General features: G+C 52.1%; 1 protein-coding gene across 7 annotated transcripts in view; it reads right to left on the bottom strand.

The window, feature by feature from the left end:
* Positions 1-23,222, bottom strand: part of SPTB (spectrin beta, erythrocytic) — a 121,712-nt gene that overhangs the window by 20,671 nt on the left and 77,819 nt on the right. For all 7 annotated transcript variants that reach the window (XM_037832525.1, XM_037832524.1, XM_037832528.1 and 4 more), the window contains 16 exons: positions 22,379-22,681; positions 21,537-21,687; positions 20,071-20,941; positions 18,939-19,076; positions 14,185-14,941; positions 13,581-13,783; positions 13,381-13,471; positions 12,016-12,162; positions 10,555-10,818; positions 9,959-10,165; positions 9,387-9,476; positions 5,156-5,434; positions 4,472-4,602; positions 2,893-3,097; positions 2,228-2,602; positions 530-774 (listed from right to left, as the gene is read on the bottom strand). In XM_037832525.1, coding sequence (XP_037688453.1) covers positions 530-774; positions 2,228-2,602; positions 2,893-3,097; positions 4,472-4,602; positions 5,156-5,434; positions 9,387-9,476; positions 9,959-10,165; positions 10,555-10,818; positions 12,016-12,162; positions 13,381-13,471; positions 13,581-13,783; positions 14,185-14,941; positions 18,939-19,076; positions 20,071-20,941; positions 21,537-21,687; positions 22,379-22,681 — 4,457 coding nt within the window. The remainder of the gene's footprint in view (positions 1-529; positions 775-2,227; positions 2,603-2,892; positions 3,098-4,471; positions 4,603-5,155; positions 5,435-9,386; positions 9,477-9,958; positions 10,166-10,554; positions 10,819-12,015; positions 12,163-13,380; positions 13,472-13,580; positions 13,784-14,184; positions 14,942-18,938; positions 19,077-20,070; positions 20,942-21,536; positions 21,688-22,378; positions 22,682-23,222) is intronic.

Below are 23,222 nucleotides of genomic sequence, written 5' to 3'. Positions count from 1 at the left end.
ATTATATCTCAATAAATCTGTTATGAAAACAAAAAGGCTGGCCATGAGGACCAGCAGGGGGCAGAGGGATGGAGATGGCCCAGCAGTAATTGCTAAAGTGACACACGCTGATGTGGGAACCACAGTGGAGGGAGTGTTGGTCTTTGTCAAGGCCCTCACTGCCCACGTGATGCTCCCTCACCCCACAGATGATGATCCTCCTTCCTGAGTTTGGGGGAATGGTCCCCTCACTTCCCAGCACGGGGATGAACAGTCCTGGACCTGCCTGGCTTTGGACATAGGAGCCACCTCTTTTCACTGGCAAAAGTGGTTGCTGCCCCCAGACTTCAATCTGGATGACAGACGTTTTTCTTGCCACCCTCAGGACTCCCCTTACTCAGAAATGGTAGATCCTTCCAGTAGAAGCTGAGCCACTCCATGACTGCTTGGACCCAGCCTCAGGAGCTCCTGGGGCTTCCCATGCCCCCAGCTTCCCAGGACTGTCCCTCCGGGGAGAAGCCCCAATGCAACGTCCTGGCTTGCCCCTCACCTGGGCTTCTCCTGGGTCTCGATCTGCCGGATGATGGTCTCCATCCAGGAGAGGAGGTCGCGGGCCATGCTGAAGAAGCGGAATTGGTCTGCCGTGTCCACCAGCTGGGTCCGGCGCCCGGCACAGGCATCGAGCAGCGCCTGCCACGCGGCAGACACCTCCTGCTCCTTGCTCTGGATGGCATCTGCCATCTCCCCTGCGTACGCCGTCTGCAGGCGGGTGGCCACGTCTTGGAATTGCTGGACCTGTGGTTGGGCAAAAGCAAACATTGTTCCCCAGATGGAGGCGTCTCAGCCTAGGGAGAGCACGGCATCTGTCACCTCCAGCTTCCCTCCCCAGAGAACTGCTGGAAGGCAGGACCTGCACCTTCCACCCAGCGGGTGCCGTGGGAGAAAGCTCCTTGCCGTGGCACCTCTGGCTACCCAAGGCGTCCCTTGGGCTTTGATGAGGATTTGGGAGAAAGTGGGACTCCATGCCCTTTGATCTCCTCAGAAGGACAATAACAAGAGTGACTTAGAACTGGCCCTGTTCTAAGCACTTGTTATTTATTAACACTATTCATTTTTGCAACAACTCCATGAGAGAGGTACTATTCTCCCTTCTTTTCAAACAACGGAACTGAGGCCCACGGAGGTTAAAGGACTTGCTCAAGGTCACTTACTCTTACAAAGGGGTAGAGGTGAGTTTGAACCAGGCTCCTGAGTCCATGTTCTTTACCACTGTGTGTGCTGCCTCTCCAAGGAAGTGGTACCTCTCCAAGGCCAGCCCCAGGGACAATAAAACCTCACTCCTGAGCCAGGCTCTGAATACAACATCTCAATGGGGCTACACCTGTCTCAGGTGCCTCCCTTCCCCCACACCAGGCCCCACCTCCAGCTGGAGGACAACTCCCTTGGAGGCCCCTGCCGGGTGAATTGGGGCCCGTCCTACCTCAGTGCTCTATTCCTGCACCCTGCTGGGCCTGCACAGCCTCGCTCAGCTCCCCCTACGCCACAGGGAGCCTGGGGAGCCCGGGGAGCCTGGGGAGCCCTGGGCAGCCGGTACCTCCTGCCTTTGCCCTTTCTATCACACTGAACTCTGTGGGACTCTAGGGATCTGCAGAGGGCACCAGTAATGGGGAAGGGGGTCGAACGAGCAGAGCGTAGGGCCTCTCTAGCTTCAAAGTGGGAAGGGGGTAGAGGAGAGCCTGGTGGTTAGGAGCATGGAGTCTAGAGCCAGATTCTCAGGATTTGGATCCTGGCTCTGCCCTTTATTATCTATGGAGCTCGGGCAACTTATTTAGCCTCTTTGTGCCACACTTTCCTCAGCTGTAAAATGCAGGTAAATATGAGTACCAACTGCAGAGGACAGCTGTGAGGATTCAATAACTGCATTTATTGCTCAGAACATTGCCTGGCCTTGGAAAAGGGCTATCCCTGTGTTGGTTAATGATATTGTTCAATGGAATTTTAATGTATTTTTCGCATTGGGTTTTGGGGAGGATTCAGTTTGGAGAACTACTTCTAAGGCTAAAGAATGTCTGAAAATCACTGCTCCCTGCCTTCCCACTCTGAGCTGGTGCCTCTCTGTGGAGGCAGAAGACCCTGGCACCCCTTCTCCAGGGGAAAGTCTGACACCCCAGGACCCCCAGGCTCCCAGGGTCGCGGAAGGCGGGTGGCCCTGGAGCCTGGGGGTGGGCAGCAGAAGGCGGGGAGGCACCTGCACGCTCAGCAGGTGGAGCTCCCGCTCGAAGGCCGTGTGCACGCGGTGGAAGGACTCGGCCGTGCTGGCGTCCAGCCCTACGTCCTCAGGCAGCTCACGGTGCTTCTCGTCGATGAGGCCCAGGATCTCGGCGCCCGTGTAGAAGTAGCGGTGCCGGTCGTAGGAGGCGGCCAGCAGCTGCATGCGCGTGTCGATGAGCTCCAGCAGGTCCGCCCACGTCTCGTTCAGCTCGTCCTTGCACTCGGCGATGGTGGCCGCCTCGTCGTGGCCCGCGTCGATGAGCCGCTCGATGACGGCATTCACGTTGTCCACCCGCTCCTGCCCGATCGCCCCCGTCTCCCGGGCAAAGTCCCGGAACTTGTCCCGGAGCAGCTGGAGGTGGGGAGACAGAAATGTGGTTACGGGGGTTGGGAGCGGGCGCTGGGTGTCATAGCACCCCGGCTACAGACCTCCCTGCGGCGCCCACACCGACTGGAGATGTGCTCCCACGCCGCCCCGGGGGCCGGCCTGGCACTCAATGTTCACGCCTCCCACTGGGCTGTGACTGCATCTCGGCAGCATTTTGTGATCAGCGGTGGGGGAGTTAGGTGTGCCTGGAATGACGGGGCTTGTATCAGCTGCATTAGGGGAAGAAAAATAAAGCTGTGGCTGCCGCTACTCACAGTGACGTGGTCAAAGTCTTGCCCCATTTCTGAGGAAGATGCCACCAGCTCCTTTTCTGCAATCCATTGCTCCAAGTCGTTGACCTCCCTCTTCAGCTGGAACAGGTGGTACTTGTTTTCCAGCTGCCGCTTGCGCTCCTCTGCGAAGTCCTTCAGCGCTGCGTAATGCTTGTCCACTTGCCCCTGAAGTCGGATGATCTGTTCCCTGGAATTCAAACCCAGAAAAAGTCCTCAGAGATGGCAAGAGGAAGCCAGAGCAGCCAGCTGTGGCAGGAGGTGGTGGGACAGAGAAGCACAGGAGAAAGACAGTGATGTCCCTGGGGAAGAGCTGGGGAGAGAAGGCTGGGGCTCGACCTTCTGCTCAAAGGATCCATCCCTTAGACTGGGAGGCTTCCGGGGTGACATAAATGTGTCCCTCCTTGGCTGCTTAGCTAAGGCTTAGCTGTTCTTCAAGGAGAGACATGCAGTGCCAAGGGCTCTGTCCTTGAGGCTCCCTGGGCGGCATTTGGAGGAGCTGCTGAGGACCCACAGCTGCGGATACCCTAAAGGCAGTTGATGGCAGGTGTGTGACCGTGGCAGCCTGGGGTGTCTGGCCCAAGGGGTCCCCCTTCACACAGACACCAAACAACTGAAAAGTTTAGATGGGTATATGTTTTCACCTTCATTCCTATATAACAATTCTGCTGAGATAGTACAAGCTCCTAAAGTACTTCTGGACCATAATAAGAAAAGCAAAGTTAGTCTTCAGTATCTTGTAGTATATTCTAACTCTTCAAAACATTGGAGCTCTCAGTTAACCAGAGGGTAGCTTTGCTATTCCACTCTCCAATTTTTTTTGCAAACCAGGCCTTCATCAGCCTAGACTGACATAAAACCAATATATAAAACGGAATCAGGAAGGAATGATGTTGTGAAACACGTGACAACATGGATGAACCTTGAAGACATAATGCTGAGCAAAATAAGCCAGGCACAAAAAGAGAAATATTATATGCTACCACTAATGTGAACACTGAAAAATGTAAAATAAATGGTGTATAATGTAGAGTGTAGGGATCTAGTGATAGACAGCAATTAGTGAAGGGGGAACGATAATCTAATAAGAACAGATAAGTTATCGTGGGTAAATCTGATGTTCTGGGAACGCTTGGGAATGACTATGGTTTGTTAATTTCTGGTGGATATGGTAGGAACAAGTTCACAGAAATGTAGTGATCTTAGGTTATCTGTTTTTCTTATTCCTTTGCTGGGTTATAGTCTGTATATTTTCTTGGGGTAGAACAGGAACATGTAGGAAGTAATGTAGTTATTTTAGGTTATTTGTTTTTTCTTATTCCTTTGTTTTGGTTTTGTTTGAAATGTTTTTTTATTGTCTTTTTAAAAAATTTTTTGATAAAGTTAATTAAAAAAATGGAATCAGGCCAATCAGCAGTCCATAAAGCAGTTTTCTCACACCCTTATTTTTTTGGGAAAATTGTCCCCATTTTCCCCACTTAGATTTGCATGGATATTGGTTGGTGGGGACCCCGGCCAAATGACCCATGCACTGGTCCGGATCGCCTCCGGAGGTGGCACGCACCCCTCAGGGTGGCCTGCAGACAGTAGGCTCTGGGCCCGGCTGGCCAGCTGCTTGATGTTCCTCCCATAGTCCTCCACGGTGCGCTGCTGCCGCAAGTGCCGCTTAAGCATCACGATGGCCCCCTCTTCATCCTAGCAGGCAGCAGAGGCATCAATGTGCGAGCTCAGCATAGCCCACGCTCCCTTTCTTGGCAAGTCACAGCCCAGCTCCTGGAGGTGCCCAGGCGAACAGAGAGGAGCCCCAGGCTCATGGGACACCCCCAGGAGAGCCATGTGTATAGCCCGTTCCTGCTGCTCTCCTGACTTCCCAGCAGGACCCATAACCTCCCTCTGTCCACACCCCCCATTCCTATCTGACATCTGCCCTTCCTGCCAGGCCAGCTCCAACCTTCCTTCCCCTGCAACCCCCTCCCCTCACCCTCACCCCCTCCCACCACAGTACACCAGCAAAAAAAGGTGAAGGACACTTGGGTTGGATTAAATCTAAGCTGGCAAAGCATCACCTGACTGCAGCATGTACCTTGTCGGGTTGTTTTCAAGGAAGTGGGGTGTCCTCAGAAGGATGCACCAAGGGAGAGTGGGGAGATTTCCTGGGTTAACCCCCAGCCCTCACTCCTCACACTCCTGGACTCCCACAGATTCCCACTGAGCCCGCCCCCAGCTCTAGCTCTCAGCCCCAGCGGACCTCGGGTGTTTCGTTGGAGATGACATAGAGCTCCTGCTCGCCGATCCAGGCCTCGGCCTCCCCCGCGTCCAGGTAGTACTGCTGTGCCTCGTTGGCATCCCGCAGGCGCTGCAGCCGCCCGGCTGCTGCCCCCTGCAGCGTATCCCATGAGCCCTGCAGGTGCCCCAGGCGCTCCTCGATGTCCTTGCAGTCGATCTCTGCCGCCTCCACCAGCTGGTGCCCCCTCTGTAGCACATCGTCGATCCGTGGTGCATGGCCCAGGATCTCGTTCTGCAGTGTCTGTAACCAGGGGTGAAGGCTCAGAGGCAGGCCTTCCTACCACGCTGGAACCCCATGCTCTGCCCACCCCCCTGCCCCTTCCCTCTCACGGAAGCAAGACAAGAGCAGGTGAAAGCAATAAGAGCTGCCACTGACCAGTGCTGGGCAGGGTGCTGAGCACCAAGCACTGCTCCCCTTTAACCCCTGTGTAGCCTTATGAGGTAAGTACTCGGAGAGTGGCCCAGTGAGGTCACTTGCCAAAGTAAAGGTGGCAGTGAGCTGCAGAGCTCGGTTTGGGCACAGTCTACCAGATTCCAAAGCCTGGCTTTTCATTGATCTCTATTTATTCTTCCTGTACTTCAGAGCTTGATGTCTTAGGTTCATGTGTTGGAAGAAAGAAGAAATAATTTTTAAATGGCCTTTGGTATCTTATTTTAGCAGCTTTTGCTCCTTGTACAAGAATAGTCAATAGTTGCCCCTAGTTCAGAGTTTATGTTTTTGGTTCACCCCACTCCATTTCTATTTCTCACATCTTTTGTGAGCTAAGTATATCTCCTGTTTGAGACTTTGGTCACCAAAATGGCATCTTCCTCCCACTCTGGAGACTGGGTCACTTTCCACTCCAGGAGGCTAGTTGCTTCTTCCTCGTGGGCTCTTCTACCTCATGTCCTCCCTTTCTACAATTTTCTTATGAACTCAAAACTGTCTGCGGGGCAGGGTCATGGGCAAGGGCCGTACACATGGGCAGTACTGTGACTACCAGCACTTAAAATACATATTAAATAGCAATATCCACAAGTTACTGACCTGCTGAAATGCACTGTTGCATTTTATGCTCTGAATCTCTATGTTAATATTTCATGCTCTCTGCAACTGTATTCAAACAAGTCATTTTGCCACCTCCATTTGCCTTTTCATTTTCCCTGAGATTTTATGACTTCTGCAAGGTACCCTAAAAAGGTATTTTCTCTCTTTTCCAGCAATTACTTTCTATCCTCTGTGCAATGAATGTGATTCCTTAAGAATGACTTCTTCCCAGATAGCATTCATTCAACAAATATTTAAGTTCTTTTCTATGTGCCAGATCCTATGCTAAGTACTGGGGACAATAAGGAAACAAGATAAATAAAACCTCTGCCCTCATGAAAATTACATTCTAGTAGAGAAAATAGATGATAAGCATATAAACAAATGAATAAATGTATATAACAGGCCCTACAAGGAAAACACCACAATGGGATGGAGAAGGTCTGCCAGGTGAGATGGTGGGAGTCAGGAAGGGATTTTCTGGAGAGATGAAATTTCAGTGAGACATGAATGGTGAGAAGGAAGCAACCACACAAAGACCTAGAAGACGAACCTTCTAGGCAAGAGGGAAGAATGAGTGCAAAGGCCCTGGGGTGGAAGTGAGCCTGGGCTGGCCGAGGGCCAGAATTGCTGGCATACTGTGAGAGAGGGCAAACCTAACATGAGATGAGACTTAGAGGTAGGCAGGGGCCAGGTCAGGCAGGGCAGTGGTTCTTAATCCTGGTTACACACTGAATAATCTGGAAATCTTACATACATGCATGCACACACACACCTGGGCCCCTGAGAGCCTAATTTAATTGAGCTGAGGTGGGACCTGGGCATGTATGTGTATTGAAAAGTCCCCCTGGTGATTCTAACGTGCAGTCAGGATTGAGAACCACTGATGTAGCATCTTGCAAGGTTTGATTCTAATTGCCATGGAGATCCATTAGAGCAGCAGTTCTCAAAGTGTGGTCCCCAACCAGCATCAGCATCACCGAGGATCTTGTTGTAAATGCAAATTATTGGTGCCACCTCTCAAGCCCTCTGGGTAAATCTGATCTGCGCTGAAGTCTGTGAACTAAAGTTTGAGGGGTGTGCCAGTTTGAATGTATTATGTCCCCCAAACGCCATTATCTTTGATACAATCTCGGGCAGACATATTAGTGGGGATTAAGTTGGAACGTTTACATTAGGTTGTTTGCATGGAAATGTGCCCCACCCAACTGTAGGTGATAATTGATGAGATATTTCCATGGAGGCGTGGCCCCACCTATTCAGGGTAGGCCTTGATCAGTGGAGCCATAAAAATGAGCTGATGGACAGAGGGAACTCAGTGCAGCTGAGAGTGACGTTTTGAAGAGGAGCTACAGCCAAGAGGGACACTGTGAAGAAAGCACAGGAGCTGCAGAAGAGAGACAGTTTGAAGATGGCCATTGAAAGCAGACTCGTGCTCTGGAGAAGCTGAGAGAGGACAAATATCCCAAGTGCAACTAAGAGTGACATTTTTGAGGAACTGTAGCCTACAGAGGAACATCCTGGGAGAAAGCCATTTTGAAACCAGAACTTTGGAGCAGATGCCAGCCACGTGCCTTCCCAGCTAACAGAGGTTTTCCAGACACCATTGGGCATCCTCCAGTGAAGGTACTCGATTGCTGATGTGTTACCTTGGACACTTTATAGCCTTAAGACTGTAACTGTGTAACCAAATAACCCCCCTTTTATAAAAGCCAATCCATCTCTAGTGTCTTGCATTCCGGCAGCATTAGCAAACTAGAACAAGAGGTTTCAGTGAGGGAATGATATAATCAGATTTATGCTTTAGCCAGGCTATTTTAAAATAGTCTCTATGAGGGTAGCCACACTCTCCCAAGAGATTCCCTTTCCCTTCTGGGTTAGAGGCACCCCGTGCCCTTTTCCTGAAATAGCAACTTCCTGCCAGGGACATTGAAAACCTTTTGGCAATAACAAATACGAAGCTAGACAGAGTCAAAACATCTTTAGTGTTGAAAAGGACTGTGTGGCTCATTTTGCTATTGAGGAAACTGAGGCCCCAAGGACACCATCTTCTACGAGGCTCCCTCCTTTAGCTGAAAGCTGAGGCCTTCACTGAGCTCCACCTCTATCACCTAGCCCATGTCCCTGCAACAGCTGCTGGAACCTCTGTGACTAGATCAAGTCAGTGGGGATCCATAAATCTGAGGGAGTGTTTAAGAAACCTCTGGATATAATTGAGGCTCTTGCACAGTTGCCAGGCTTAAAAGGCCCTGTGAGCAGATGTCTGCTGCTGTTATTTTGGGGACGGAAGTGCTGTTTGCCATGACCTTCCTTCCATGAGGAGCTGCAATTCCAACTTGAGCCTGTGGGCCATGTGCTCTTCTCTGGACTTTGAGTTCCCATGCTCTCTGTGCTCACAGCCGGAGCTGCCCCACTCCCCACTTCCTGACCCAGAGAGCACACCTGGCAGGAGGAGGGATTGTCCGCCCAAGAGAAAGGTCTGTGGCTGGCCCCCAGCCAGGCCTGGAGACGCTGCGACCCGAAGCAGCTGGCCTTCTTGAGGATGCAGCTCCCTCTGCAACCCTGACACCAGAGGAAGTGTTTAGCAACTGCTCACTTCCAGGATTCTGATCAGAGTCACAGAAGTTCCCAGATGGGCCCAAGAGTGAGCAGAGCAGCAGAGGAAAAAGTGCTCCAAAGCCTCAGAGGCCATGCTTCGTGGCTTCCAAAGGGGGTTTGAACCCCACGGGTATCCTCACATGTCCAGAGAAATGGGGCTGACTTACCCCTAGGATGCTGACATACACAGCTCAGCCCTAGAAGAACGGCAAGATCATGTTGTGGGAGAGAAACCAGGAGTTACCAGCCTCCGAAGCTATGAAAGCACATTAAACCCCAGGCTGGGGGCCTCCCGATCCTGCCATCGCCTGCACCCTGATCGAGTTTGAGTGGCCCCAGGTCCTCCCTCCTCTGTGTTCCTTCCAGATTTCTCTCTGCAATCACCACAGCTGCTCTTTTTGCTAAGCGACTACAGACAGTTGGGGACCTCGTAGCTACACCCATGAGCAATAATCTAGGGAGCATATCTGAGGTCACTGGCCTTCCCCAGGTCAGAGCTGGGCCTTCCTTCCTGGGGACTGGAGGAGGTGGGCAGGAGGGGCTGCAGCCATAAGGCAGGACCACTCACCTGGTTCTTCTTCATGAGGAGCTGTACCGTCTGCAGATTGGTGCCATAGTCGGCTGACTGGGCCAGTGGCAGCCTCTCCTCCACCCAGAGCTGCAGAGACCAGAAGGCAGGGAGACGGCGGGTGATGGTCACGGCTACCCTTTCCCAAATGCACATCGTGGGCCGAAGCCTTGCCTGCAGGGTCTCCCTGGTTCCTCCCGACACCCCACCAGGGTTTTGCTCCCAACACCCCATTTTACAGATGAAGACATTTTAATACTCGGAACTGAGGTTCCAAATAACTTGTTCCCAGTCACACAGGGGAGGGTAATAGAGCTGGATCTTGAACCCAACTCTGCCTGGCCCCAAAGTCCATGCTTTCAGCCATCAAAACGAGCAACATGTATGATGACTGCACCATTCCAAAAGCACTAGTTTTACTTTTATATTCAATCATCACAAAAATCCTATGAGATAAGGAGGTCAAATGACCAGATACCTGCTGCCAAGAATTGCCCTGGGCGGCAGCCAGCTAACCCTGACGGCAGCTGCCGCCTCGGGCGTGGGGGGTGGGGTTGGGGCAGCTCACGCACCGTCTCATCCTCTAAGTCCCGGCTGATCTGCAGCTTGGTTCTGGAGGATTCCAGCACCTTCTTCCTCCTTCCCAGGGGCTCCAGGAGGTCCAGGAACTGCTGCTCAATGCTCAAGTCTGCCTCACCTGCCTCTTCTCCCAGAGAGGGCACCTGGGCAAACAGCTCCCCCAGCTCCTCCTTCCGCACATTGACCTGGTCCTCCACTCGCTGGGACACAAAGGGGAGGATGTCAGCACCAGCCTTGGCAGCCGGGCAGCCCCTCCAGCCTCTGTTTTCTTCCGTATCCCACCCATTCTCTAAGGCCTCGTTTGAGCTCAGCCTCCTCCAGGCAGTCTCCCTTGATGCTCATGCTCATCTTTGCCTCCTCGGAGCACCTATCCTATATATCTCATGCATCCTTTTATTAACCTATTTAGGATCCCTGTCCTGCCCACTACAAAGGGGTTGGAGATGGGTTATTCATAAGGAGACATTTTTCCATGAAATAAACACAAGTCTAGCTAGGAGGAACAGGAGTCCTTACTTGCAGGTTTCAGACTTGCTCACCCCAGATCCTTTCTAGTTCTAACACTCTGGGACTAAACCCGTTCACATGCCTTCAGCTTGGCCAGCATCCGGTTGACGCTGGTCAGATCCTTGCCCGGGTCGTCAGACTGCAGCTGGTCCTCCATGGCGCTGATCCACTTGTTGAGGTCTGCGTGGGTCTGCGAGCGCAGGTCGGAGCTCCTGGCGGCTGAGAGCTGTTGCGTCTTCTCCTGCGTGGTGCCCTGCAGCTCATCCCAGAGCTGGTGCAAGGCTTCCAGCCTCTGGGACACGATGGATGTAAACTGGGGCTTCTCCTCCATCAGCTGCTTTCCTTCCTGTGTGGGGTTGGAGAGCTCACCTGAGAGCCTCGGCAGCCTTGGGGTTCGGGCTACTTGGCAGGGAGGTCAGCATGGAAAAGAATCTGCTTGGGACTAAGGTGCAGCTCAACCGAAAGACCCCAGAGACTCCCGAGTTATTTGCAGTGGAAGGCAGGACAGTGAGAGGTGACTTAGGGGGACTGCAGTATGGGAAGCTGGCACACCAGGGCCAGCTGGTACTAAAATGACTCACAGTCCATCCCAGTTCAACCAGCACGGAAACCTCCCTTTCAGTCCCACCCTCTCTTGTTCATCTTCCCAAGGGTGGTGTACTAACCTTTGGTGATCTCTCTTCATTTCTGAGGTGGCCTTATTTGCTTTCCACTTACAGAAATGTATCTTTTGGTGGCAGGTATAGTATAATATGACATGGGCCTAGGGATATACACTACTTATAAGAGTTAATATTATTGAGGGCCTAATAATTGCCAAATGCTAGTCTAAGTGCTTTATATGCCTTCAAGAATGTAATACTCAACAACTCCAGCTGACAGGTAGTAAAGAAATGGAGGCACAGCAAGGTGAAAAAGCCAAACTATCTGGCTCCGGGGCCTGTGCCCTTAACTACGAGACAACGTGGTCTCACATGGACCTAGGCCTGCTTCGTCATGGACAACCACAACAGAAAGGAGCAAGGGTGCATGATTCCCAGGTCTGACTGGAGCCACAATTTAAGTTGGGCCACTGGGAAAGCTCATTACAGAGAGGGTCCCTTGGTTCTCCATCTTTGAGGGTTGGGGATGCCCATTCCCTGGTGGTCCTGGACCATCCAGAAGGTGAGAGTTAATGGTCTCCCTGGACTACTCTGGTCATCTCTTCTATTTCCCTGCCTCTGGGCAGGACAGTGCTGGGGCCCTGGTGAGGAGAATGGAAGGCAAGCAGGAATGACTGCTCTCCTGGCCCTGCTCTAAGCAAGTATCCCCAGGGTCCTGGATTGTCCCCAGATTCAGGTGACCCACAGAAGTCACCATTTCTGACCAGGCTTAACAAGACTGGATGTATCTCCTGATTTGTTTTATTTTCTATTTAGAGAAGTTTTTCGATTCCAAATTCTATACCCTCTGGCAAGTTTCAGGATGGTTTCTATGCCCTGGGCAAAGCCCCATTCAGGCAAATATATCTGAGCCAAGAGCCTGCACAGCTTGTTTTACTTACTGCATCGATGTTCTCCAGCCACCCTTGGTGGGAAGCCAGCTCTGCCGCAAATGCCTGGTGCTTCAGCCATTTGTTGTGCAGGTTTCGCGCTTCATCATAGGAGACATCCTGAGATGTCAGCAGCTTGTCATTGATCCAGAGACTAAGCTGTGGGTAGAAAGAGTAGACCTGACTGTCCCTGGGTGTATCTCCTAGACCAGGAACTGGGGCAGGGCCTGCTGTCCAATTCTGGCTGCAGAAAAACTCCTCATAACTCAGTAGGCCAATGGAAGGAAGTACACGCACAGTAAGCACTGGTCTCCAACTCTGGGTCCCTAATTCTCAGCCTAGGCAACTTGCGTTGTCTCAGGGCTAAAATACAGGCACTGGTGTGTCTTCCTCACTGGAGCATATGCAGTGTGAGAGCAGGGGTATCTTATTCTTTTCTCTCGTTATTTCCAGGACCTAGGACAGGGCCTGGCCTATTGCAGGAACTCAATGAGTGTTTCCTGGATGGGGAGATAAATCCATCCTTTGGCATTTGGGTGAGAAGTCACTAATAAACCCAGAGAAAATGTTAGCTGAGGAAGAAGCCAAGGACAGATCCTATAATTAACAATGAGGGAAGAACTGGGATGAACATCCAAAGCTCCCAAGATGTCCTGGCAATGTACCAAGCCGGGTTGGTACCAAGGGCAGAGGTAGATGAAAACAAAGTTGTTTGGGCTGAGAACAAGGGGTTGTGAAGATGAGAGCAAGAAAGAGGTAAGGGAAAGGCCCATTCTGCATGGGAAGGACTGTCAGTGGAGGGGCCCAGGAGTGCAGGTCAGGGACCCTCCCTATACAGCGGACTCGGGTTGAGTGAGGACCTTCTAAGCCAGCAGTTCTCCAAATGGGAGGCTTATTTAAAACACTGCTTTCTCTCTCTCACTCCTCCAGGTTCTGACTCATCTGGGTCCAAGTGATGCCCAGGAATCTGCATTTAATTAGGGCCAGGACCAGCTACATGATTTGTAGGGCCTAGTGCAAAATGAAGATGTTCAAAATTATTAAGGCTTTCAAGATAGCAACAGCAGAGTAAAAACCAAGCACGAGGCCCTCCTAAGGACAGGGTCGTGTATACATGAAGCAGCCCAGACCAGAGCCCCCCAGTGATTCTAACATGGGTGGTCCTCAGACCATTCTTTGAGAAACCCTGTCCTAGACTTGGCAAATTTAAGGGTGACTTTATAGAGTCTGAAAGAAAAAAAAAAAATGTGGAACCAAAGATTCTAGAGGATGATGTAAGCTGCCCAGTGCCCAACATTCCTAGCTCGTGGAAACCCTATGGGCCCTTCTAGGGCACTCGACTCCCTGAAAAGTGGCCCTGCCTTGCTGGAGTCTCACCTCCTGGCAGTTCTGGAGGAAGTTCTGCAGCTCCAGGTTGTCTCTTAGAAGGTCCGAGGCCTCTTGGGCCTTATCCTGGTTCTTCTTGTGCCTGGAAGGGAAGCAGAAGCCACCACCACCTCAGTGCTGAGCCTGGGGTCCTCGCCCACCAGCTCCGACCTGGCCTGGGAGGCCCCACGACCCCGGGGTCACGGGAGTACCTGTCCTCAATCAGCTGCACCTTCTCCTTGATCTTGTCTGCGTAGAGGTTTCCCTCAGCTACCAGCTTGTTTCCAGACTCCACGGGACTTAGGACTTTATCCTGGTTGTTCTCCATAGACAACAAGAAATCCTCAAATTTCCGGATCCCAGCCTTTGCAGCTTCAAGGGAGTCTGGGGGCTCCACGTGAGCCAGAGTATATTCCTGTTGAAGCAAGTTTCCAGACAAGCTGAGGAGGTGGTCAGGGCATCTCCTATGTAGGAGCACCGGGTGCAGACAGACGAGTGTGAATGGCCCCTCCTGCAGCCATGCAAGGAGGAGGCTCTGCTCCCTGGGCACCCAGTGAACCTACGTGTCTAAAGCTTCATGGAAGTTAACCATCCAGGGGACAGCTCACTTCTCTGGCCTCTAAATGGCCCGGGAACAGGACATAGTTTGGGAAACAGTCTGGAAAAGGCGCCTGATAAGGAACAAAGAGGATTGTCCCCATTTGAAGCTACAGAGAGTCCAAAAGAAGCGGTATGGTCCCTGAGCCTTACAGCACGTACACAGACTCACCTCTAATGCATTTGCCCTAAGAAAACCACCCCTTCCTCTCTCTCTACCTGGTTGCTGAGGATGGCTTCAGCCTGCTTGGCATCCTTCTGGAACTCCTGGAAGCCAAGGCACTGGGCCAGGGAGCGGCCACGGCTCTCCCACATCCGGCACAGGGCGTCCCAGCCAGTGTCCAGGCCCTCCAGCCGCTGGCCCAGAAGCAGGTACTCCGGGTCCGTCTGGCCACTGATCACCTTCTCCCCAGACATCTTGACATGCTGGTAGCTCTCCCGGTGCCCATCAATCTCATCCTTGATGGCTGTGTGCTGCTGCAGGAGCTGCTCGGCTTCTGGGAGGGACTCGGGGGTGTCCTCGGAGGCCACCGCCTTCTGCGCCATGGACAGCCAGGCCTGGAAGTCATCAAATTCCTTCAAGAAGGCCTGCAGCTCACTGGCCTCCCCCAGGGAGGCCTCCTGGCCCTGCAGGGCAAGCTGCAGGCCCTGCCATAGCTCCTCCACGTACGCCTGCCGCCGGCCGATGTCCTCCTTCAGCTCAGGGTGCGACTCCATCAGCTGCTGCGACTCACGTTCCAGGGCACCCACCCGGGCCTGGATGGCGGCCACGTCACGCTCCAGCCCCGACAGCTTCCGCTGGATGGCGATAATCCCTGCCAGGTCCCGGCCCAGGTCCTTTGTGGACTCCACCACCTGTGTCTTGTCCAGGATCCACTTGCTGGTCTCCTCGCAGTCCACACAGTAGTTGTGCAGCCGGAGGGCCGAGTCCACTGCCTCCCGCCGCTTTGACACCATGGCCTGGAACGCCTGCCACCTGCCGGAGTGGGGAGACAGCCAGAGTCAGCGAGGGGACCCGGGGACACAGAGAGTGTCGGACTCTTTCCAAAGGGCAGCCCTTCCCAGAGTTCCCACCGGAGTCTTCTCCACAGCCCTTACATCCTGAAAACAAAAATTATGTACCAAACAGACTGAGGGGGAGTAAAAATTCATTTATCTAATTTCCCCAAAGACATATAACTGCCAATCAGAGCTTTCATTCAGCAGGAGACACCAATGATGTGACTCCAACCATAAGTAAAGGAACATGGCACTTAGACTGTACAAATATATAATTTTGTCAGATTTTTTGTAAGACTGGAAATTTAGTTAGACAGCTCATTATTAACTTCAAGGACACTTCAGGACACAAGGTCCCCAAGTGCCCTAGAGGGACCACGGAAATGCCCAAGGGCCTGAAAAAAATCATCTGGGATCTAAAGGAAAAGAGGCCTGGGGGAGAGGAGGAAGAGGAGGAGGAAGAGGAAGAGGAAATAGTTGGAATTACAATTAAAATGGGTAACGGAATCTTCAAGTGCAGTTCTCCTACGAAGCTGGGAAATGTGTGAAGGTCTGGTAGATGTCCTGCGGGCTTGGGGTTGGTCTGCAGCACACAATAAACCCAGACACAAGGGAACACCTTCCTGGAACCCCGATTTACTCATTCTGCACCATTATGCCATATATGCACAGCTGAGTATGCTGGCTGCTCATTCACTAATTGGACACATCTGTTTTGAATATCCACAAGGTGTAATACATTCTGCTAGACTTTGGAAGAATACTGCCATAACCAGACATTGCTTTTATGGGGAGGACAATTTATAGAGAGATGAGACAAGCTCTCAAAATGATGGCAGCATATAGTAATAGGTACATAGCACAGGACGGGTAGAGAGAGTGAAGGCAGGTGTGAGGAGCCGTGTGGGTGGGTGGGGTGGGGGTGGGTTCCACAGTGGTCATCTCAGCCGGGGCTCAGTGAACAGATCTCCACTTCCGCCAGTGGAGTGACTTACTGAAGGATGGGGACCATGAGTATCTCATTGATCTTTGTATCCCCAGCACCCAGGGGATGCAGGTTGATGGACTGGGCGGGAGGCCCGGGCAGAGGGCACTGGGGCAATTCTCAGGTGTGACAACAGCAGCTAGTCTAGTTTGCAAGGAGAAGTGGGAGAAAAGGCAGGGAGGGGTCAGGAGTACTGGAAGAGAAAGAGAAAAGACTGAGAATTTCTGGGCTCCCTTCCTGGACTATGGATTCCCTGAGCTCTGGTGCCGGGCATGAAGATGGTGTTCAATAGATCCTTGCTGAATTCAGCTCCACCCACTTGCTCTGAGGCTGGGAAAGGGAGGGGAAAGAAGCTGGAGGTATTCTCCACATGGGTCTGAAACCATCGTGAAATGATAGCCGGGCACTCTGGGGCTGCAAGATCTCCTGGCCCCATTCAGAAGCCAAAGGAGAGGTCTGGCTGTGCCCCAGGTAGGAGGCCCCACGGTGATTTTCCAGGCTGCTCCTGACGTGGCCTCGCTGCTGCCAAGTGGAGGTCACAAAGTGGGATGGGCTGGGATTTGGGTCTGGGTCTGATTCCCAAACCCACACTTTCCCCCTCTATAACACCGTCTCCATGATGGGGCCAGTCAAGAGGGCTACTCTAGTTGGCACTGGTCAGGCCACAGGGGGCCACAGGTTTGGCCCTGGGCCAGAGGTTATTAAAAAATTATTGGCCAACTGGAATACACACTGTGGAAGATGACTACACATTTAGTAAGTGCTTGAATGACCCATATGTACCAAGCTTGGCAGGAAATATTTCAGTTTTGTCTCTGTTCATTCACTAAGCATCTATCATGTGTGTGTGCCTTGTGCTGGGTGCTCTTCTAGGCACCGGGGAGGCAGCAAAGAACAAGTGGGTGGAGACAAATAAATAAGTCTCTCATACATCCAGTGGTGATAAATGCAATGAAAAAAGTAAAGTAAGGTAAAGGGATAAAGGATGAGGTTGGTGGGAGGGAGGGGCAAGCTACTTTTGATGGTGCGCAGCAAGAGCTGCTCCAATAAGCTGACATGTGAGCCAAGCTCTGAATGAAGTAAGGGAGTAAGCCAAGTGGATATCTGGGAAAAGAATATTCCAGATAGAGGGAACTTGAGACAAGACTGCTTGGTGTGCAAAGTACTGTGGGCAATGTATAAAGATGTAGCCTTTTGTTTGCTTACAGTCTAGTAGGAAATTTTCTTTAGTACAGAAGTAATTACAATACAAGGTACAGCGTGAAACTCTAAACCAGTACAAAGGAGGAAAGGATAATTTTTCTTCTGGGGAAACCAGGAGGGAGATGAACTGGCCTAAAGGACAGACAGGATTTAGAATATGTAGTTGGAGGAGAATGCACGCTGGTAGGGAGAACAGCAGAGGCACGGAGGTAGGCCTGGGTATGGAGGTGAACAATGAATGACAGGTGTCTTTAAAAATATTTGAAGAGCTAACACATGGAAGAGGAATCATAGTACCTTTCTATATTTCTCTAAAGGGCAGAGCCAGAACCAATGGGTAGAAATTTTAAGGAGGCAGATTCCCCACTCAATACAAGGTCAAACTTTCTAACCAAAAGGATTGTCCAAAAATGGGATGGGCTGCAGGTAAGGAGTTGCGCTCCCCATCCCTGGAAGTGATTGTGCAGGACACAAACTGTCTGGGTACATGGCTAGATTAGGGACTCTGTGGGTCCCTCTCAACTCTAAGATTCAACAGAAAACCACCTTATTGTTTCATGGCTCATGTTTCCTCTCATCTAAAGATGGCAAGTACCTTAATATATTTCATTTGGGATGGTGCATGGCTTCAGGGTCTGTAAAGATCAATATTTTCAGACTACAGCTCATTAAGGCAATGGACATATAGATGACAAATTCTTCCTGTTGTTGGAAGTTGCTCTGATTTGATGCTGCTCTAGCTTCCTCAATTAAGCAGCCATTGCAATAATCAATCGATCAAGGTGTCTCTCACTCATACTCACACCCATTGACCCCAAGCCTAAGGAAGAGGAAAGAGGCACCCTCCTCCTCTGCATAAACACCAGATTTACACAGGCGTCTTCTGAACTACTCCCCATCTTGGGACACTGTGACAATCCGCCCCATGCTAGTCACTCTAGAGTATCCTGATCATTCCTGCTTCCCTTTTGTCCCCCTGATGGAGGCTCCACTGTGCTGACCCTTTTCTTTACCACTGAGTCTTCCCTAACCCCACTCCTGGATTGCCTCAGGCAGAGCAAAGCTCAGGCTCAAATGTGGGGAGAGGGGCAGGGTAATGGGGAGCTGGTGAACACGTGGCCTTCTGTGTACAGGACCCAGGGTAAAAACAGGGAACACAGGCCCTTGCACTGTCCTCAAAGATCCTCCAGGAATTAATGGGCAATTATACCCCACACTGAAAGTACCTCCTCGCTAAAGGCTCTTCCGGGTCTGTTGTTTGTTCTGGCCCCGTAGCTTGCTCAAGGCTTCCTGCTAATTCTCCTCTTCCTTCAAGCCAGCCTCATTATTGGTGTGGCATTTGGCTCAGGTCAGAACATTCTTTTAAGGACAACAAGCAAGAGCTCTCAGAAAGCAATTTTCTCTACCCAAGTAGGTACAGGGAAATGTGGCCTAAGGGCCATATGGCCTGATTGTAACTAGTGGCACACTCAGGAGGTAATGTCCCCTCTGTGACAGGCAAACACACCCCTCCAGGCATGGCGTTCACAGCTCTGAGAGCACGTTGCTCCCCCTTCCTTGCCTGTTCACCCTGCAGTTCATTTCCTCCTTGCTGCTACAGCTCCAGTTCTAGGAAGGAGACTGTGGCTGAGAAAGATGGGAGTTTGGAGGGTAAGGACCTGGCAGGCAAGGGAAGCAGAACGTGCAAAGCAGGTGGCCTGACTTCTGGGGCACACCCCCTGGGGGGAAGTAGGCGTCAGATGCCAGGGAAAATGCCCACAGCCTCCAAGCCCTATCCACAGCCCACCTGCTGTTCAGGTGGTCCTGGTACTGCTTCACTTCCCCGCTGCGTGGGTGGCCACTCTCCACCAGGCTGTTGGCAGCGAGGTTCACGTCATCGATCTGAGCCATCAAAGTCTTCATCTCCTGGTCCAGGATGTCAAACCTGATATGGACAAAGAAAACGAGGCTCCGTGAGACAGCGCTGCAGGTGGCCTTGCAGTGCCCGCAACCCATAGCTCTGGCTTTCTTCTTCCACCTCCTAAATTTGTCCATCCAGGTATGGGGGGAAAGGAGATGAGATATGCTGACACACCCTATTTTCTGGCTCACAGGACCAATTTCATGGTTTAGCATTTCCGGGGCTGGGCTGAGAGCTGGCTACTTACAACACGGGCCATTGGCTCAACAGACAGGTGTGGAGGGAAGGGAGGGCTCTAAGGAGGTTACAGTGTGTGGGGTTGGGGGGTGAGGGGATGGTCATCAGCCACAGGGACCATCTGCGGTGGCCTCCCCTGCCCCAGCTGCTGCTCTGGGACCCTGATCCACTGCCCCTGACACCCTGGCCTGAAGGATACCCTCCCCAGCACTGCTCTAGGGAGCGGCCTCCCCTCCTCCTCTACTTCCTGGATTCTGTCCTTAGGATGCTGAGATGCCACAGGCATGCCTCCCCATGCCAGAGTGCTGAAGGAACCAGAACAGTGGAAATGAAATGGTCTGGCAGGCCAGCAGCTTAGGAGCTGGTCTCTGTGGCCCTCAGGGGTTTCGCAACTGAGGGACGGCCACAGAAAACTAGAGCCGGTGGAGTCCAGGCCTCTTACCCCCTCATCCAGAGCAGCTCTACTTTCCCTGTGTTTTATGTCAGAGATTCCATATACCATTTGTTTGAGAAAAGGCTGCTGCAGCTGAGATGTAACTGAATAACTAGAAAAATCTCCTTCTTTTTATTTTGAGGAAACCAAGGTCCTCATGGATAAAGTTCCCCAAACCACACAGAGGCAGATGAGAATTTTTGCCTCCCAATGCCTGGACTCTGCAATAAAGGGCATCTCAGAGACCTTTGCTGAGCTAGAGGCTGTTACCAAATAGGCAGGAGGCACAGGCTTCAGGGAGGAGGCACAGGCCTTGGTGAGGGTGAGGAAAAGATGAGCAGCTCTGACCTATGCTGAATGACCTCCAGGTCCTCGAGGGTGTCAGGTATCTCCACCTGGGCCAGCCACTTCTCCTTCTCACCCATCCAGAGCTCACAGGCGTCCGTCTTCCCAAACACTGTGTACAGGTCCAGGGAATCCTGCAGCCTGTGCCACCGCAGGTCCGCCTGGGTCACCACCTGCTGGTAGAGCTCCTGGAGGGCCTGCAGCCGATTGGTCACATCTGGGGAGTCCCGAAACTCTTGGGGGAATTCCTGGGCCTGCTGCTCCAGGTGTACCATCACCCCGCGGCTCTCCTCCAGCTCCTCCAGGAAGTCCTTGTGCTTTTTTGCAAGGACCCGGGTGGCTCCTTCATCTTGCCCCACATCTTCACTTGGGAGCAGCCGGTGGGCATCTTGCAGCCAGGCCTTCAGGTCATCTGCATCACCCTGGAACTGGAAGAAGTTCTCAGCATCCTGGAGGTTCTTCTTGCGAAAGGCAGCCAACTCCTTCAGCTGGTCCCACTGGGCCGATACCTCCTTGATGCGGGCTTCGATCTGAGGGTGTCCAAACTGCCTACGTGCGACCATGCCCTCAGCCTCGCTGAAGATCTGCTCCAGGTGGGCGTCCAGCCCACGGAGCTCATCCTCAAAGGCCTTGTGCTTGCGCTGCAAGATGAGCACACTGGTCAGGTCCTTGCCATAGTCCAGGGAGGAGTAGATCTGCTCCTTCTCCTTGATCCAGCTCTCAGCCTCATCCATCTCCCAGAAGAACTTCCACAGCCGCTTGGACTGCTCCAGCTGGGCCTTCCTCCCAGCTGCCATGTCGCTCAGCTCCCCAAAGCACTGCTCCAGGTGGCTGACCCGGTCTTGGATGACTTGGGGGTCACAAGGCTGGTACTCTGGGAGGAACAGGGAAGAGGGAAGATAAAGGAGGGAAGGGCTTCATTTATGGGCAAGCTTCAGACCAGCTAATGGGTAGGAATCAGATGACCTAGAACAATCACACTGGGGGCTGGTTGCTTAGAGGGCAGGCCAGGTTCTTTATATTTAGTTCTCACCAAAACTTTGGGAATGGAGGGGTTAAAAATCGGGTCAATTTTCAATAGAAATGTACTACATGAAAAAAAATTTTGTTAAAGCCATGACACAAATTTCAAGGTGATTCTTCAAGGAGGCAGTAAGTCTCCCATTTAAGACCAGAAACCTAAACTGTCTCAGCTACAACTTGAACTAGTAGAGAGAATGAGAGCTGGATGATGCTTTACTGGTGCTTGTAAACGCCTATCTGATTACAGATTATCAAAACAGTTGACTGCTCTCTGGGGAGTTTTGCTGTCCCCCAAGCTTCTTTCCTGGACTATTAGTTGATGAAAGAAACAGAATACTAAAGCTGATTCCAGAGAATTTTCCTACGGGGCAGGGTGCTGGAGTGCTGAGCCAAAGATGGGGCTCTGGCATCAGAGGTCTCCACAGGGGAGTCACACTTGGCCTCACCTTGCCCCTCAGTGAATTGTAGGGTGGCTGCAGTGATGGCCTTCACTTTGTCCCCTTGGATGGCGATGTCAGCCTCCATCAACTTGTGCTTCTGTAGCAAGTCCTCCACCTCCAACAAGTGCTTCCCAAACTCGGCAGACAAGAGACGAGCCTGGCAAAGAGTTCAGGAAGGAGGGAAGAAGTGAGGCCCCTCCAGAAGGAGTGCCCATGATATCTGACTCAGGCTGAGTCAGATGTAGCTGGAAAATGGTGGCTACTCAGAATGGAAGAAGCTACAGAGCAGGAGTTCCTACTAGAGGTGCCCATCAGAATCATTCATGGAACATCTGACAGAAGCTCAAGCTTGACTCTCAATCTACTGAATCTGTCCCCAAGTAAGGGGCCAGGCATGTGCATTTTAAGAAAGCTCCTTGTTCACTCTGAAGTGCATCCTTAGCCAAGACCCACTGTGGTAGAGGGAGAGGAGAATTAAGACTCTTGGTTGCCCCTATATTGGGAAGTCTGGAATCTAACTGGAGACTAATTGTGATTACCCAGAGCCTGATTTGTCAAGCTCATCTAGGCCCTGCTGGTTGGTGCCTTTGCTGGCATGAACTCAAGGCTTCTTGATCACTGGGGAATGTAGTGGACCTGTGCTGGTGCCATCTTCCTGGGAGCAGAGTGAGCTAGGCAGCCTATGGGCAGACCCAGCCACACACTGTGCCGCCTCAGTTTCTCCATTCTGACTCATGGTTGGGATTGGCTGGGAGGCTTCTAAAGATGCAAATCCTAACTGCAGGGCCAGCGCTGCAGGGGGGTGGGCACTGCAGGGTGAGGCGCAAAGGCAGCCCTCCAAGGCCCACCTTGATCTCGTCCATCCAGTCAATGCTGTGCAGCATGTCCTGGAAGAGCTTCTGCAGCGTCAGGGTGGTCTCGAGCCTCTGGCGCCGAGACCGCAGCAACTCCTGCAGGTAGTTCCACAGGCGCAGGATGTTGTCCTTGCGGGCCGTGATGCGCTTCTGGTCATGGTAGTTCTCCTTCTCCAGCTCCTGGGCCAGATCCTCCAGGGCCCTCACCCGCTCCTCATAGGCAGCTGTGTCGGTCTCGATGGCCTCATGCTTCTTCTTGGCAGCCTCCACGGCTGCCAGGTCATAGCCAAAGTTATCCTGCCCCACAGGGAGAGAAACAGCACAGTCAGATCCCCAAAGGCTCACCCACCCAAAGGCAGAGAAAAGTAAGGTCCCTTCGGAACCAGTGCCGGATGGGAAAGCCCACTCCCGAAAAGGAGTTAGTTCTGCCATTTTTCCAGTCTGACTTATCTGTCAAGATCCAAAGAGTCACAAGTACTTTCAAAAGAAACTCATGATTTTATTGTCTGTGCTGTAAGGGTGGGTAACATTACATGGAAGTTACTAGCAGATCCCTTTCGAGGCATGCTGGCACTCACCAACCTGCCTTGAGTGGAACTCTCCAATTCTGGGCAGGCAGGGGCTGCTTCTCACCTGGGAGCAGCACAGCTGTAAACAGATGGTTTACCCACATGCGACCAATGGTGCACATGTACTCTCCAATCCTCGCACAACACTTGCTTTCCCCTTTCTGGATAGAATTGAGTTTCATCCCAAGCTCCAAGTGGTAGGGAACACATGCTCTTATGGAGAATCAACCTTGCGGTCAATTTTTAGCTAGTGAAATATGTCACAGTTC

Source organism: Choloepus didactylus, chromosome 4, assembly GCF_015220235.1.
Source record: "Choloepus didactylus isolate mChoDid1 chromosome 4, mChoDid1.pri, whole genome shotgun sequence".
Classification (NCBI taxonomy): Eukaryota; Metazoa; Chordata; class Mammalia; order Pilosa; family Megalonychidae; genus Choloepus; species Choloepus didactylus.
Note: the sequence above shows the minus strand (reverse complement) of the source record. Positions and strands in the feature narration are given on the sequence as shown.